Here is a 17439-nt window from a genome sequence, read left to right on the forward strand (position 1 = left end):
CCCTTTCCTCTTTTCTCCACTGAGTAAAATGATCCTTTAGATCCAGCTCCAGGGTAATTTTTCAGGTTCTCTGACACCTGGTTGGGCCCACTTCTGGCTCTTTTACCCTGTGTGTCAGTCTCAGAGCACACGTCCTGCTGTTCTGCAATAATCTGTAGGAGCCCACCTCCTGCTAGAGTCCTCAGGATAGCTGCCAGCATCACCACAGCACCTTTTAACTGGTACCCTTCCCTCCAGTCTCATGGCCCTTTAAGCTTTTTCCTTGCAGGCTCTACAGTGATGGTCTTAAAATGCTGATTGGATCACATCACTCCTGCTTCAAGGATTTTAATCACTCCTTAGACTAAGAGACAATATTATGGTCACATTTATACCCTAAGGAAGGTAGCAAAGAACCTTAACAAGGGTTTAAAACTGAATAAACTTGCTCAGAAAAGTAAGGAACCTAGTGTCACCCTATGCTAGGGAAACAGGTTTCACCCAGTAGAACATGTTTTATAAAATAATGGAGAAAACTGTAATTAAAAAAAAAAGGCACACAGAATGTTCTAGAACAGAATGGTTATCACTGAGTTACCAGTTTAAACTTGCCACTACTCTTCAGTGGCACCACAGACAGCTGATTCAATAAAGAGATTAAATTAAGAGAAGTATGGCATAACGTCTTCTTCACTAGTTAACAATTTAACTCACAAATCTTAAAAGATTCAGTGAACGGCTGAAAACATTTATTCCAGTAAGTGGTAGAATAGAGACTGGCTACTTGGATTTTTCTGTCATTTAATTCACTCAGAGTGTATTAGGAATGTTAGGAGTTCTGCACTTCTAAATTTTACAGAATCTTGTGGGATAACCTTTAAGCATTCAGGTCAATACTGAGAACAGAGGGAAGCATCAAAATGTCATGAAAAAGCAGAGCATAACTCAAAATACTTTCTGCCTCTGACCATATAGTTATTTTAAAAATTCTTTTATGATCCTAATAAACCTAAAATAGAGTTAGATATTGACCTTTTACATTATCAGAGCTTCTGTGAAGAAGAGATTAAAGTACAAAAAATGTAAGTTGTTCTTGTACTAAATAAATTATACTTTATAAAGGGTTTCTTCCCCTCACTGACATGAAAATTCCACAAATGCGCCCAGGACCTACCGTGCCGCTTGTGAACCTGTTTGAATAAGCTGTGATGACACCACACTTGCTCCCAGTGAACAGCTGGCAGCTGTCAGGGACCCAAGCACAACTAGTCACCTAGGAAAAGGACAAGTCAAAGATGAACATGCTTGAAAAGCATGAGAAATGCTTCTACTTTTCTGACATTTATTTAAAAAATATATGCTCAAAAAATTAAGATAAATATTTTACTTGAAATGATTAGAATGGTGCAAGACATATTATTATGACTGTATGTAACTTTGAGAGTATTGTGTAACTTTGAGATGTCTGAAAGCTGTAAAATGTGATATAAACTGTCATCTTTTGGTTCTCTTATTGCATTGATGAAAGAATGCTATCATTTTTTGAGAAAGTATGAAAGAAGACCAGAGACACCATTTCTTTCAGTTGTCATTGAACACAGTTGGGAATTCAGAATTCTTCATTTTCCAGTGATGACAGAAAAGAGAAGAAAATTGACAGGAATGTGTTTTACAGTTAAGAGATCAATCAGAAGACGAGGCAAAGAAAGAGCAGGACTCTAGTATGTAATGAGGATAATGAAATTGATCAGATAAGTGAAATCGCAGAGTGTGGGTCTTTGTATGATAACATCCTGGACAAATTTTCTCAAACTAAAGAACTAATAAGTGAATGATATATTCCAAAAACAAAAATGAAAAATGGTATTATCTAGGTACTCAATGGAAAAGACTCTGATGCTGGGAGGGGTTGGGGGCAGGAGGAGAAGGGGACGACAGAGAATGAGATGGCTGGATGGCATCACCGACTCGATGGACATGAGTTTGAATGAACTCCGGGAGTTGGTGATGGACAGGGAGGCCTGGCGTTCTGTGACTCATGGGGTCGCAGAGTCGGACACGACTGAGTAACTGAACTGAACTGAACTGAGGTAGTCATTTAATTGGAAGTACTTCATCATACCACGTTTGCTCAAAAACTGGATCATCCTGTTTTGCTAAAAGGACTTAAGAGTGTTTTTTCATCTTTAATGATGTTTCTGTGCCCAATTTTACATGACAGAAATAATTTTGCAGTGTTGAAATTCATATTAAAATTTATAATAAGGTTGTTTTTCACTGTGCTTTATTCTTACTTTTGTTAGTTTACTAGTAAGCCAGATGACAAAAGGCAGTGACCTTTTTTTCAGGCATATTGAAGATTAAGCAAACAAGTCACTGCTCTCCTTTTTTTCACTGCCCAAAATTCCTTACAAGTAGCTGACTTCATTTCTTTCTTCTTCTTTTTCTTTTAAACACTTTTATTTATTTATTTCTGGCTGTGCTGAGTCCTTGTTGCACGAGATCTTCTCCAGTTGCGGAGAGAGGGGGCTACTCTCAAGCTGCGGTGCACACTTCTCACTGTGGTGGCTTCTCTTGTTGCAGAGCACAGGTTCTAGATGGGCAGCAGTTTCAGCTCCTGGGCGCTAGAGCACAGGTTCAGCAGTTGTGGTGCACGGGCTGAGTTGCTCCAAGGCATGGGGTATCTTTCCAGATCAGAGGTTGAACCCATGTCTCCCGCATTGGCATGCGGATTCTTCACCACGGAGCCACCTGGGAAGCATTCTGTTGACTCCATTTCTGAGGTGCTCAGGGAATGGTGACAAATGTTAGGATGTGTGAGTAGGCACCAACTCCATTTCTAAGGTGCTCGGGGAATGGTGACAAATGTTAGGATGTGTGAGTAGGCACCAGGTGTATGTAGGTAATGGAAGTCAGAAAGCAGTAAAAGAACTTCCTATGGAAAGACAGTCAAAGAGAGAAGGTTTAGTCCTGGAAAAAGTTGTGGCAGTACTGTGTGTGTGTATTTTTGTGTGGATATGGTGTTTTATAGTTTACAATATACTTTCACAAACACTGGAGACATTTTTACAACAGTTTTATGAGACAGTAGTGGGAGTATGACTACTCCAGTTTTAAGCAGGAGGAAAGAAACTCAAGTTGGGAAATGTTAAGTTACTTTTGAAAGCCTACATAGTAAGTAACAGAGCTGGACACTAACACAGATCACAGGGATGGCAGGGCTTCAGTAAGGTCCAAGGCTCTGTCTACCACGCGGTGATGCCTAAATTTCCAGCCCATTTAAAAAAGCCAGGTACAGATGATGCTCTGGTTATTGAAAATGACATAGTAACAAAAGGCAAGTTAACACAGAAAAAAATCAATTGTGATTTTGTTCCAACACTGCTGTGAGCTGATGCTGAGTAGGAGATTATGATACAGTCTCAACAAGAGATGGGAAGAGCAGGGGTCCCCCACTCCTGTGCCACAGACCAGTAGCAGTCCATGGCCTGTTAGGAAGCGGGTCACACAGAAGCAGGTGAGTGGCTGGCAAGCGAAGCTTCATCTATATTTACATCTGCTCCCCATCACTCATGTTACTGCCTGAGCTCTGCCTCCTGTCAGATCAGTGGCACTTGATGCTCATAGGAACATGAATGCTACTGTGAACTACACATGCAGGGGATCTAGGTTGTGGGCTCCTTAGGAGAATCATCCTGAAACCATCCCCCTATTCCCTGCTCTGTGGAATAAGAGTCTTCTGTGAAACCAATCCCTAGTGCCAAAAAGGCTGGGGACTGCCGGGGTAGAGAACAAACTCTGGGGACACAGTCAGTACAGCAGCAGTTAGGAAGGCTGTCAGCACTGTAAACAAGGCATATGTCTAGTGTCATCGGCTTCAGACTAGCTGTCATCAGTCTGACTCCCTTCTAAAGCATTATGTTTAATTATTATTATAAAGTACTTCATAAAAATGTTTACCTGATATTGCTGTGAACTTTGTATAAAGTTTATTGGAGGCTCGCTTTGTTTACTCTTCAACCTTAAAATGTTATCAGCATATCCCCAGCTCAGGATGGCTGACCACTGAATGTCAGTACTGTTCATGCTTCTCACACCTCAAGAAAGAGAAATAAAAGAATTAGTTGCCACTGACCAGTTATCATTGGACAGCCAACTGAAATGGCAGGTTAAAAACCATTCTGGCCTTTAAGGCCTGAAGTTCACATAGCAGAACATGGTCATTCCAGTGCAAAATCATCTTTATAGCCATAAGATGGACCGATTTATGTTAGTTTCATTCCTTTAAGGCTAATAGGATTCTAAGGTTGGAACTGTATTCTTTTTCACCTGTGTTATTTTGGTAGGGATTTATTTGACTTAGAACTAAAATTTATCACTTAGACAATGATAATTAAGCTTTCTCTATTTATGTTCTATGATGCTTTTTCTTCTAATAATAAATATGAACTAGATAATGTTTAAATAACTTTCTAGATACCTCTTACTGAAAAATCAATATGGAGAACTACTAATGCTAGAAAGGGACCACTGCTGGAGCAGAAGCAATCCTGAGAAGACTAATTTAATCCTGCAACTGCAAGGACTCTGTATGGGGGAACTTCATATAATGAGGTTCTGTTCTTTTCTTGTTCTACTCTCAACATAATATTATGTCCTTTTGGGATAAAGATCTGGAAATCCTGACATCCTTTTCAGTGTTTCTCATAACCTACACCTTGTTGGCACACTGACTAGGGCTAATGCAGCATAAAAGCTGTAGGTAGCTGGTGCTGCCTGTGCAACTAAGAAGCTTTGAGTTCCTTAAGGAGAATGTGGGTACCTTGCTTAATATATAGCTATATCTATAATATATAGAATGTGAGTACTCAGCATAATATATAGCATAAAACATAGCGCAATATAATATAAAGCAATAAAACAAATATTTGTTGAGTGAATCAAGAGCACATTGAAATGTAGTTCACAGATTTCTTTTTGTTTTGTTGAGTATAATTCCAAATGTGGACATCAGTTTTGCAATACAGAAATTAGGATAGCCTTGCTACATATATGCTCCTCTCTAGATAAGCCTCAGGACTTCCCAGATTTTACCACGAAGCCTGGCATGTGGTAAGAACTCAATAACTGTCCCTGGTTTCTCATTCCAGCAACACAAGATGCACCATCTTTTTTTAAAAAAGAAAAATAAACTTCTTCTTTACCTATTAGAATAGTAGATCTTACATAAGAGTTTGCAAGAAAATGACTTTTGCAGCATGTGCAGATTTAGACTCAAGCCCCAGAGATTCTAATTTGGTGTGTCTCCAATGGGACCAACTGAGTATACTTGAAAAAAAAGCACCTCAGACAATTTTGAGGCATTGTCAGTTCTCAATTGGCCTGTACTGAGCTAAAGATTGTTAAACCATGGCAGTTTAGTTGTTACACTGTACTACACATGTGTAACTAGAGGGCAGTTATTTAATATAACAGTGCTCAACACACATGACCTTCCATCTGCCAGCTGCACTCTTAGTCACTCAAGGCCTCTAGGAAATGCCCCTGTGGATGGTTCTGTACTGGGTACAGCAGTGAATGCTCAGAGTCCCTGGCTCCAGAATGCTTACAGTCTGACGGACATTTATTAAGCACTTAAGCATTTATTAAGCACAGCAGAGTCAGGTGTTAACCATTCTATTATTTCATTTAATCATTATAGTGAATTTGTGAAGTAAGTTCTTTTATTATTCCTATTTCATAGGTTAAAAGCCAGGACTTGGAAAGCATAAGTAATTTTCTCAAAATTACACAAAAATACTGCAAGGAGATCCAACCAGTCCATTCTAAAGGAGATCAATCCTGGATGTTCATTGGAGGGACTGATGCTAAAGCTGAAACTGCAATACTTTGGCCACCTCATGCGACGAGTTGACTCACTGGAAAAGACTCTGATGCTGGGAAAGGTTGGGGGCGGGAGGAGAAGGGGACGACGGAGAATGAGATGGCTGGATGGCATCACCGACTCTGTGGACATGAGTTTGAGTGTACTCCGGGAGTTGGTGATGGACAGGGAGGCCTGGCGTGCTGTGATTCATGGGGTCGCGGAGAGTCGGACACGACTGAGCGACTGAACTGAACTGAACTGAACACAGGTATTAGGCAGCACAACTGGGGTGCAAATTCAGGCACTGTGCACGTGAACTCATGGCCATCACTTGTATGATACCACTTCCCTGGACACACCTAGATTCTGCCAAATCCCACTTACATTCTATGAGGAAATACAGTGTAATTTGAATGAACACAGCTATTAAGGGCTTGTGACTATAGTGGCACAAATAAGGTAGGTTAACTATTATATTGGACATATTTAAGTCCCACCATGCTAAGTAATAATCTTTCTCTCTGATCAACAGAGATAAACTTCAATCCACTCTAACTAATTTCTTAAAGGCAAATTATTCACACATTTTGATCCTTTAAGTGTTATTAGTGTGTGTGACGCATCTCATAGCTGACTGCAACCCACTAGTGAGAGTAAACTACTGATATTACAATGATGATTAAACAGAGTTTCTTTACCCTCTCAGTTCACTAAACTGTGATAAAACGGTGTGTGGCTTCTTGTATTACTGGCAACCATAAAGGCAATCATTCATCATGACAGAAGGGAGAGTGAGTTTAAAAGAACTGTGGTCCAACCAGCACACTAACTTCCTTGATGTGGCTGGCGCGAGGGCACGGGTCCCGGGCCCCTGCACTGTGGTGCTCCAGTGGTGGGCGGGGCTGTGAGGACCGGAGGCGTCAGGTCCCCACTCGGGCTTCCAGGCAAGTCTGCACACACTGCCAGGCACAGATGGGTGCCCTCGGTCATTCATTTGAGTGCTTGAAGCCCAGGCCTGGAAGTAGGGAGAGTTGTTTCGCATTCAGTAAACTGATCACTTTGGAGGGCTGAGGAGCTGACTGAATGGAAAATGCCACGCGTTTCCAGTGTGCAGGTGACATTCAGAAACGTCAGGAGGGCCTCTACTGACAGCACTTCCCATGTGTTGCTCTCGGTGAGTCAGTGCCGAGCGCTGAGAAAAAGACTGCTTTCCAGACACATGTATTTCTAAAACCTATTTTCAAGGCTATCATGATCTCCTCATTTTGTTTTACTTTCATGACTGTCTCTTCTGAGATACTAGAACTGTTGGTCAAATAAGTCGTCTACTCTGGGATTCAAGAACCTCAAAGTGTATATTTCTATAAAATTGATAATGTTTTCATCTTGTGAGACATTTATTTACTCTTGTCTCCTTCAATTCTTCCTCTCATTTCAAATGATACTGCCTTTAGTTACCATTGTTTTCATGTAGTACATTTTAATTTCTACTGTTCATTTAATGAACACAAATTTGAGTCTGGTTTTTCACTGAGGACTCAGAAAACTCAGAAATGAAACAAAATAGCAGAACAGATGAGGGGAAACATTCAAATCTCTTGAAAGATAGACGTAGGATGATTTTCATGCTTTATTTTACCTTGTTCTTTGCTATATGTCATCAGAAGACAGAAATTTCGAGACAAACCACAGATTGCTCTAGTGGGCAGAGCCTGGAGAGAACCAAATCTTTCTCCGTGGGGCTGGCTGAAGCAGACCACAGGAACTGGAGCACTTGGGGAACCGACATACTCCCCCCATTTCAAGCCTTTTATCCATGACAAAGGACTCTAAAACCAAGAAAAGTAAAAAGTACATTTAAAAGATGGTAGTAAATATAGAATCACTCATGGAAATATGTGTTCCTGGTGGTTAGATACAGTGATGAATGAGACAGATGAGGAACACATTTCCACAGGTGTTGCAAGTGCCATGAACAAAGTCTAAGAATGGGGAGAGGCCTGAGAAAGAGAGTTGCTAGTTAGACGAGGGGTTGGGAAAGAGTTCCCGAGGCAAGCAGACACCTGAGTGAAATAAAAGCACACCAGGGCTCTATCCGGGGACGGGGCATGCCAGATGGAGAGAACAGCCGGTGTGAAAGTCCTGAGGTGGGAAGGAGGCAGTTCAGTATCCGTTCCTATTACAAACAGACATCCTGCTCAGGTCCTGCATATGCACCAACGTTAATTAGCTAATGAGCAATAAGTATAGTGGCAAATGTAATGGCATTTATTACTTTTCAGGGTGTACTGTTACTTTGACATGTTAAAATAATAGATTCTAGTTAAAAATAATGACCCTGGTAATGATAATGACTAAAATGATTTGTAAGGCTTCAAAATCATGAGTGACACTGACAAGTAAACATAAAACAAAAAAATACAGCTTTCAACTATGGAAAACAACATGAATGATCTGGGTTCGGCAAAACAATATTGTCTATCATATCGATGTTTTAAAATTTCAATTTCACTGTTACTAGTTATATAAGTTCTGCCTGCATTTAACATGCAAATTTGATATACATGAGCTATGAGCAAAAAGAGTTTACATTTAGTGTTCTACATTTACTGTATTTAAGTAACTTTATTATAAGAAACAGTTGTCAAAACAAGGTCTGTAAAAAACCATTTCCTCTTAAAGTAGATCACAGATGGCTGCAATCTGAGGTCTCTGCTTTATCTTACAACCTCTTCCCCTTGTCTTTTCATTTTCTATGATTTCCTTCTGCAAACCTCTTTAACACTTTACAACTCACAGCCTTCCACCATAAGTTGCTTTAATAATGAAGAATTTAGCTGAGGATTAGAATCCATTTTACTCTTAAGGCTTGCTTGCTTTATTTTTCTATTTCAGAATATAAATTAATACTTAATTTCTACTTTAAGAGGCAATACTTCTTATCATGACAATCTGGAGGGGCCAAAAACTCATGTAAGATTTTCCTCTTAATTATAAACTCAAACATTTACACTTCTGGTCACTACTTCTGGTGGAAGCTGACAACCAGGATCATGCTAGGCATGTTTGCACTGGTTCCTTCCCTCTCATTTGCAAAGACTGTTATGTCACTGCCTGGTGATGCTTTCCCCAGTAATAACCCTCAGGGAGGTCACAATCTGACCTGAGCTCCCAGAGCACTCTCTTCAGATCACTAACGCAGCATCTTCTACACACAGAACTGGTAATGCGGGCATCTGTATTCACTGTCTGGTACACACCTTCAGGTTGGGACCATGTTACTCAATTCCTTGCCTCTAAAGTGTAGGAGAAGGCCTGACATCTCAGGAGTTGAATCATATTTTCCTGAATTCTACTGAAATCCAAATGACATACCGGATAGGTAATTTCTTTGACCTGTTCTCTGGTTTCCCTGAAAGCAAACTGCACTAACAACCCCACGGCGGCAGGAAGCTCTCCTTCGATGTTGAGCTTGGAGCCAGGTCTGCTCGCATGGGCTGACTGGAACAGCTGACGAGGGGTCTGGCCGTAGGTTTTTATCATGGTTTCTAGTGCTCGTCTTTGAACTGGATCTTCAACTGCAGAGACATCCATTCCAAAATATGTCTGGTGAGAAAAAGAGAATGAGAAGAATGTAAAAAGCAAGACTTGGTGATAATACCAAAGGGAAAAACAACTTGTTTTATTCTCCAGGCAATGGAGAATGGAAAGGATTTCCTTTCTCAAATTTCAAATGGGAAGTATTTTAAAATGTTTTTGAACAGGTTGATAATCATTAATAGTCTCAAAGAGGTCAGAATAGGAATCATCAATGCTTCTGAATGGATGAAACAAAAATTATGTATCTTCACTGGTGTTAATTAGGTAATTTTATAAAATTAATTTCTAAGAATATCATGTAAGACTTCATTTATCTGCATAGCAAAAGGAAACCATCAATAAAATGAAGACTGCCTACTGAATGAGAGAAATTGTTTACAAATCATGTACTGATAAAGGGTTAATATCCAAAACATGTAAACAACTCATACAACTCAACAGCAAGAAAACCAAAGATCTAAAAAGGGGCAGAGGACCTGAATAGATACTTTTCTGAAAAAGACATACAGATAGCCAAGAGGTACACGAAAATATTCTCAGCATCACTAATCATCAGGAAAATGCAAATCAAAACCACAATGAAATATCATCTCACACTTGTTAGAATAGATAGTATAAAAAAGACAAGAGACAATAAATGTTGGCAAGGATGTGGAGAAAAGGAAGCCCTCGTGCACTGCTGGTGGGAATGTAAATTGGTGCAGCCAGTATGGAAAACAGTATGGAGGTGCCTCAAAACATTAAAAATTGAACTATCATATGATCAGCATTTCCACTTCTGGGCACTTTAAAGTGAAAGTTGCTCAGTCATGTCCGACTCTTTGAGACACCATGGACTATACAGTCCATGGAATTCTCCAGGCCAGAATATTAAAGTAGGTAGCCTTTCCCTTCTCCAGGGCATCTTCCCAACCCAGGGATCAAACCCAGGTCTTCCACACTGCAGGCAGATTCTTTACCAGCTGAGCCACAAAGGAAGCCCTCTGGGCACTTAAAGAACACTAATTTGAAAAGATATATGGACCCCTACGCTCATTACAGCCTTATTTATAATAGCCAAGATATGGAAGCAACTTACGCATGTATACATGGAATGGATAAAGAAGTGGTAAATATATGCAACTAAATATTATTCAGTCATAGAAAAGAATGAAACCTTGTTACAACATGGATGGAACTTAAAGGCATTATGCTAAGTGATACAAAGACAGAAAAAGGAAAATATCAAACAAATAAGTATGATTTCATTTATATGTGGAATCTAAACAAAAGACCAAGCTCATAGGACTGGTGGTTACCAAAGGTGGGGGTTGGGCAAAATGAGTTAAGGGGGCCCAAAAGGTACAAATTTCCAGTTATACAACAAATAAGTCATGGAGATGTATGTGCAGCATGATACCTACAATTAACAACACTGTATTGCATATTTGAAAAGTTGCTAAGAGAGTAAATCTTAAAAGTCTTCATCACAAGAAAAAAAATTTTTTTAAGTAGGGGGTGAATGTTAACTAGACTTATTGTGGTGATCATTTCACAAATGACTGAATCTGTATGTTGTATACTGGAAACTAATATAATGTATGTCAATTATACCTCAAATTGAAAAAAATAAAGAAAAACAATATGAGGTTTTTTTTTGGTCTTGTCTTTTAGTAAGGATTAAAAAAATAAACAAAATTTTCAATTAAATTGATCCAAAATAGCTTCTTCAGGCGATTAGTAAGTGGATCTATTTTTTCTGTGGCTCTCTGTCAGATATTGGTCAGAAAGATGAGTCAACATCATTTCAGGTGGTCTACAAAATCAAAGGAGACAACAGAATTCAGGGATATGACAACATGGAGTCTGAAGAGAACTAGAGGATCCTGCCCCACTCCAACTTTCTCAATTCATAAGAATGAGAACTCAAAGTTCAAAGCCACCTGTGTCTGCCTGAAATTGTGTGATATCCATGCCCTTTTGTTCTTCGTGTGAAAATGCTCAAAGAAAGAGTCGGATTCCTCTCAAGACACAATGGCTGGTGTCACAGGATGACTTTGTATTGCTAACTCATATCACACCCCCCGCATCTTGAAGATGTCTACAAACATAAATGATTGAGATGTGCTTTCTTACACACAGGGACATTAGTCAGGAACCTAGGTTTTTGTATGTCTATGTCTCTTCTCTTGTCTGGGTTGAAGAATCAAGAGTCTAAACACCAGTAACACTGAAACCCAAGCAAAGTCTTTGTGGTTTCCATCTTGTAAGCTCAAGAGTAACACAACCATGCTTTACTCATTCTTGGAGAGGATTCATTTAATTCTGATTCCCTCTCTGTGTGTTTGCTTTTGGGGTTTCCACATATACTGCTGAACCTGACAAGAACCTGGCAGTGAGAAGACTGTAACGTGATGCATATTCTTTCAGCCTCCCCAGCCAACTTGGTGAGGTTGTCAGTGGAGGAGGAAGGACAGCTTCACCTCCCAGGCAAGGGGCAGAAGACTGGCTGAGAAACAGTCAATATATTCCATCTTTTACCAAAACACCACAGAAAGGTCAGCACACAGTATTCCATGTGACTGGTGTCCTCCATGCTGTCACCTTTCTTAGGACATGAAGCTGAAGAGAAAGGCAGGTTAGGGCAATAATCAGTCTAGAAAAGGAGTAAAAACTCTGGATTTGCCATGCCACTGTCCTTTTCTTTCCCACCTAATGTTGCTACATATATCTTTTTAAAAAAGACTTCATGTGTAATACTACATTGTTGAAAAAGTCATTTGTCCAAAGCGATATATAGGAAAAGGCAAAAACGAAACTGAGCTACAATGCTGCCAGGTAGCTTAAGATAGTATTATTTAGGTTCTAATGAAAACTGAAAGATAATCTGGAAGAGTAGCAATGAGAACTGCAAGCTCTTAAATGTAGAGGGTGTTATTACACTTTTGTTCTTAGTGTTAGAGTCAGACGGACAGTGAGGTGCATTTTTTTAAAGCGAGGTGCATATTTTTAAAGCTGGGTACAGATGTGTCATGTCTGTGCATCCTGCTTGTATAATTTAACTTTCAGCATTTAATCAGGAAGCAAATTCCATTTTCACATCTACAAATAACATTTCTATAAATGCCGAAATAAAGTTTCAAAGGTTCTTCAGAAGTTAAATAATCTTCAACATCTACTCCCCTTGCCCACCAGACTCCCACCACCACAAGGGCTCCAATACCTGTTATAAATGCTTATCTGAGCAGGCTCATTCTTTACGGCTGTTAAATTTAATAGACTCAAAAATTCAAAAGGAGACTGGAATAACCCTATAGCCAGAGCTCTTAAAATTTACTTTAGAATAGTACTTCCTTACCTTCTGTGGTATCAGTTTCTAGTGAACTCCATATACTAGTGAATGATGAATTAAGATCAAAAAGCATTTTTACATTCCTTTTTACAAAGTTAACATTTATAATTACTTGGATGGCAGACTTTACCCTGTACGCATTTTCTTGTTTATGAGGTTGGTATTACTGTTCACATTTTACGAATCTGCACACAAGTACAGAGAGGTGAAGGTGACACTGCAGGTCACAGAATGAGGATGTGAACTCAACCCTGGAATCAGAGACTGTGCACTTAAATGCTACACTTCGTTTTGTCCCACGAATTGAGTTTTATTAAACTTCTAAACAGGGCATCCCTGGTGGGCCAGTGGTTAGGACTCCGGGCCTCCAACGCAGGGGGCAAGGGTTCCATCCCTGGTTGGGGAACTAAGATGCCACATACCATGAGGTTTGGCAAAAAAAAAAAAATTGTATTTAAAATTTCTAGAACAGTGGTACAAACTCTATCCTTTATAAAGCTCTAAAGTCCCAAAGAATTAATGAAAAAATCTAGTAAGATGAGAATTAAATGGTATATTTCAGCATGTATATACTTTTAATGTGAATTTTAAATGAGAATAATTGAAAATTTGTGCCAGTATTATAGTCACAGAGTATACTAAGGTTAATGTCCAAATTCTTAATTGCTTTAAATTTGTATTGGAATATATTGCTTTACAAGGTTGTGTTAGTTTCTGCTGTACAACAAAGTGAACTTAATTGCTTATATTTTTATTTGGCTGTGCTGGGTCTTAGTTGCAGCATATGGGATCTAATTGCCTGTCCAGGGATCAAACCCAGGCCCCCTGCATTGGGAGCACAGAGTCTTAGCCACTGGACCACCAGGGAAGCTCTTAATTGCTTTTAAAGTTACATTTTAGATCAAATATGAAGCTTAAAAATTATACCTCAGTCTTTAAAACCTTTAAAGCTTACAGATACACTTCTATAGAGGTATATTTTATACACAATAAAACACTACAGATTTTTAAAGTACCATCTGATGGAACCATCATGAAAATCAAGGTACAGAGCATTTCTATCACCCAGAAAGTTCCCTGATGTCCTTTAGGCAGCCAATACCCTACTCCCTGGAGGCAACCATTGTTCTGATTTCTACCACTAGGAGATTAATCTTCCTTGTTCTAGAATTTCAGGTAAACGGAGTGGATTCATACAGGGTGCCTCAGGTTTCTTTCAGTCAGCATAAAACATTTCCTCTTTATTGTTGAGTAGTATTCAATTTATTCAATACCTGGAATTGTTAGTCTTTTATTTAGAGTCATGCTCAATGATATAAAGTGGTAACTCACTGTGGCTCTCATGTGCATTTCCCTGATGACTAAAGATATTATTGTTGTTTAGTCGCTAGGTCATGTCTGCTTCTTTTGCGATCCCATGGACTGTAGCCTGCCAGGCTGCTCTGTCCATAGGATTTCCCAGGCAAGATATTGGAAGGGGTTGCCATTTCCTTCTCCAGGGGATCTTCCTGACCCAGGGTTCAAACCTGCATCTCTTGCATTGGCAGGTGGATTCTTTATTGCTGAGCCACATGAAAGCCCTGATGACTAAAGATGCCAGCTTTTTTTCATTTGCTTACTGGACACTCATATATCTCCCCTCCCTGTGTGAATCTTATTCACCTTTGCATCTCCAGAGCCTGGGAAAATAAAAGCTTCCTGAATAGGATAGATGTAAAAAAAAATCTAGACTATCTAACAACATGGAAAAATATACATTAAAGTGTAACAATTCGACTTCTGGGAATTTAACTCAAAGAAGTAAAGTGGTACATAAAGAAATAATTGGAGGAATATTAATTTTAATAGCAGAAGAACACTAACAAAATATCCAAGAATAGGGAAGTAGTTAAATAAATTACTGGATAGCCATACTTTGGAATAATAAGTAGCATTAATATTATTATATAAATGGGGGTTTCCCTGGTGGCTCAGTGGTAAAGAATCTGCCTGCCAATGCAGGAGACAAGGGTTTGATCCCTGATCCAGGAAGATCCCACATGCCGTGGAGCAACTAAGCCTGTGAACCACAACTACTGAAGCCTGCACACTCCAGAGCCCGTGCTCTGCAACAAGACAAGCCACTGCAGTGAGAAGCCTGCACACAGAAACTGAAAGCCCCCACTCTCCATGACTAGAGAAAAGCCTGCACAGCAGCAAAGACCCAGCACTGCCATAAACAAATAAATGAAATTATTTTTTAAAAGATAACATTACAGAAACAAAATCATTATATAAATGAAGTGATATGTGTAGGAAAAAGAAAGTGGCTTTGATATTTATCTTTAGATGATGATATCAAAGTTGATCTTAAAATTTCTTCCGTTTGTAGTCTGTATCTTAGATATTATTCTAACAAGGCACAAAATATTGTTTGTACAATAAGGAAAGGGGATGCCATTTAAAAACAGAACATGTATACAGGATGATGTGCAGAAAAGAGTTACACAGCACGCCTGAACTGCTCTCCTTGGGAAGGTGTGTCCTTGGCCTTGTCTGGGAACATGGATTTCAGAAGAGTTTCTACTTTTTTCACCTGATAAAAGTGGTTCACTGCACCCAAGCTGGACAATGTGGTGTATCCCGAACACCTGGTTTCTTTCTGGAGGCCCAGAACTTCTGGACATATGAGAGAGGGTGCCTACATGACCAGTCCTCAATAAAAACCCTGGCACTGCAGCCCTCATTCTGTGAGTTTGTTGCTGGAGGAACTGAGTGAGTTCTCTGTGACTCACTGGGCTAAGTCCGGAAGCTGGTGCCTGGTTTCCTCCAGCTCTGCTCCATTTCGGAGAAGGCAATGGCAAGCCACTCCAGTACTATTGCCTAGAAAATCCCATGGATGGAGGAGCCTGGTTGGCTGTAGTCCGTGGGGTCGCTAAGGGTCGGACACGACTGAGCGACTTCACTTTCACTTTTCACTTTCACACATTGGAGAAGGAAATGGCAACCCACTCCAGTGTTCTTGCCTGGAGAATCCCAGGGACGGGGGAGCCTGGTGGGCTTCCGTCTATGGGGTCGCACAGAGTTGGACACGACTGAAGTGACTTAGCAGCAGCAGCAGCAGCAGCTGCCCCATTTATCTTTTCCCTCTGCTGCTTTTGCTTTGTACCCTTCACTGTAAGCACAACTGTACGCTGAGTTCTTAAAGTCCTCATCCAACCTGGGAGTTGGATTCTTAGGGAATCTCTTACAGATAGTATCTCAGTTATTCTTAAAGAAGTGAAACATAAACCTGAAAAAATCTTGGGCAAGGTCAGTGTCTTTGTCAATTATTCCCTTTGATAACTTGAGTATTGTAAAAAACAGTTTAACTTTTAAATGTTCAGGTTCTACTTTATATAAATGCAGAGTTTTAAAAGAGTCACTTACAGCAGGATGAAAAACATTGATGGCTTGGACAGAGGCCTTTCCTTTTTGTTTATACCCGAATACCAAGTCAATCCACTGACAGATGTTCTGGGACACGTAATCAGACTCTAGCGCCTGTCGATGGATGAGGATAAAAAGACGGGGATCGTTACGTGCCCAGGGAGGGAGGTTGACGTGATTAACCCGCTCACCATTCTGACGCACACCAAAATCGAAACCTAAAAGAGAAGATTAATATCAGTGTTTATCTCCTCCAAATCACACTTCCTTTGGCCTGCTGAGCAGACCTGAAGAGTTCCCAGAAATAGCTATTGTGTGTTACAACCAGGAAAAGAAGCATCCAGAGGATAGCAACACTGTTGCTCACCTGCTGACCTACTACTTGCAGAGCTGCATGGATTAACACTATCTATCCTAAATGAATCTGAAATCTTTCAAATTTACTCATCCACCACTTCATATCATATTGAAAAGAAGCAGAAAATCACTGACTGCTAATTCTAATATTTCACTTATCAAATCTTCAAATGCACCAAGTGTGAAAACATCTCAATTGTAATATTGATTAAAATAAAGGCTTTTGAATAAGCATTTCAGAATTATTGGTGTAAATATATAAATTTAAGGCTAATTATGTAGTAAATATTAGCATTCCGCAATTTAAAAAACTCAACAAAGTATATACATTCCAAAAGTGAACTTAGTCTATTTTATGGTAAATCTATAGGTCTGTTTTGATTTCATTTCCACTAAGCATTCCCTGGGTGTTCACTGGAAGGACTGATGCTGAAGCTGAAACTCCAATACTTTGGCCACCTCATGCGACGAGTTGACTCACTGGAAAAGACTCTGATGCTGGGAGGGATTGGGGGTGGGAGGTGAAGGGGACGACAGAGAATGAGATGGCTGGATGGCATCACCGACTCGATGGACATGAGTTTGAGTGAACTCTGGGAGTTGGTGATGGACAGGGAGGCCTGGCGTGCTGTGATTCATGGGGTTGCAAAGAGTCGGACATGACTGAGTGACTGAACTGAACTGAACGGAAGCATTCCCATAGACAACAAAATTATACTAACATATTAAGAGGATTAGCTAATTGTCTCATTAGACTGCTAGTGTAAACAAAAATCTCAGAAGTGTTTCTTTAAAAAAATTATCCTGGGGGAGTAGGAAGGAGGCTAGAGAGGGAAGGGATATATGTATGTATACATAAAGCTGATTCATGTTGTACAGCAGACACTAACACAACACT

At 39.8% G+C, this 17439-nt stretch overlaps 1 protein-coding gene across 1 annotated transcript in view; it reads right to left on the minus strand.

Moving 5' to 3' along the window:
* Nucleotides 1–17439, minus strand: part of LYST (lysosomal trafficking regulator) — a 179699-nt gene that overhangs the window by 12092 nt on the left and 150168 nt on the right. The window contains exons 45-49 of the mRNA XM_055425763.2: nucleotides 16185–16402; nucleotides 9221–9451; nucleotides 7485–7674; nucleotides 3940–4076; nucleotides 1154–1252 (exon numbers count right to left, since the gene is read on the minus strand). Of these exons, the coding sequence (XP_055281738.2) occupies nucleotides 1154–1252; nucleotides 3940–4076; nucleotides 7485–7674; nucleotides 9221–9451; nucleotides 16185–16402 (875 nt within the window). The remainder of the gene's footprint in view (nucleotides 1–1153; nucleotides 1253–3939; nucleotides 4077–7484; nucleotides 7675–9220; nucleotides 9452–16184; nucleotides 16403–17439) is intronic.

Source organism: Moschus berezovskii, chromosome 12 (genome assembly GCF_049115385.1).
Source record: "Moschus berezovskii isolate FMDL1 chromosome 12, NW_MosBer_1.0, whole genome shotgun sequence".
Lineage (NCBI taxonomy): Eukaryota > Metazoa > Chordata > Mammalia > Artiodactyla > Moschidae > Moschus > Moschus berezovskii.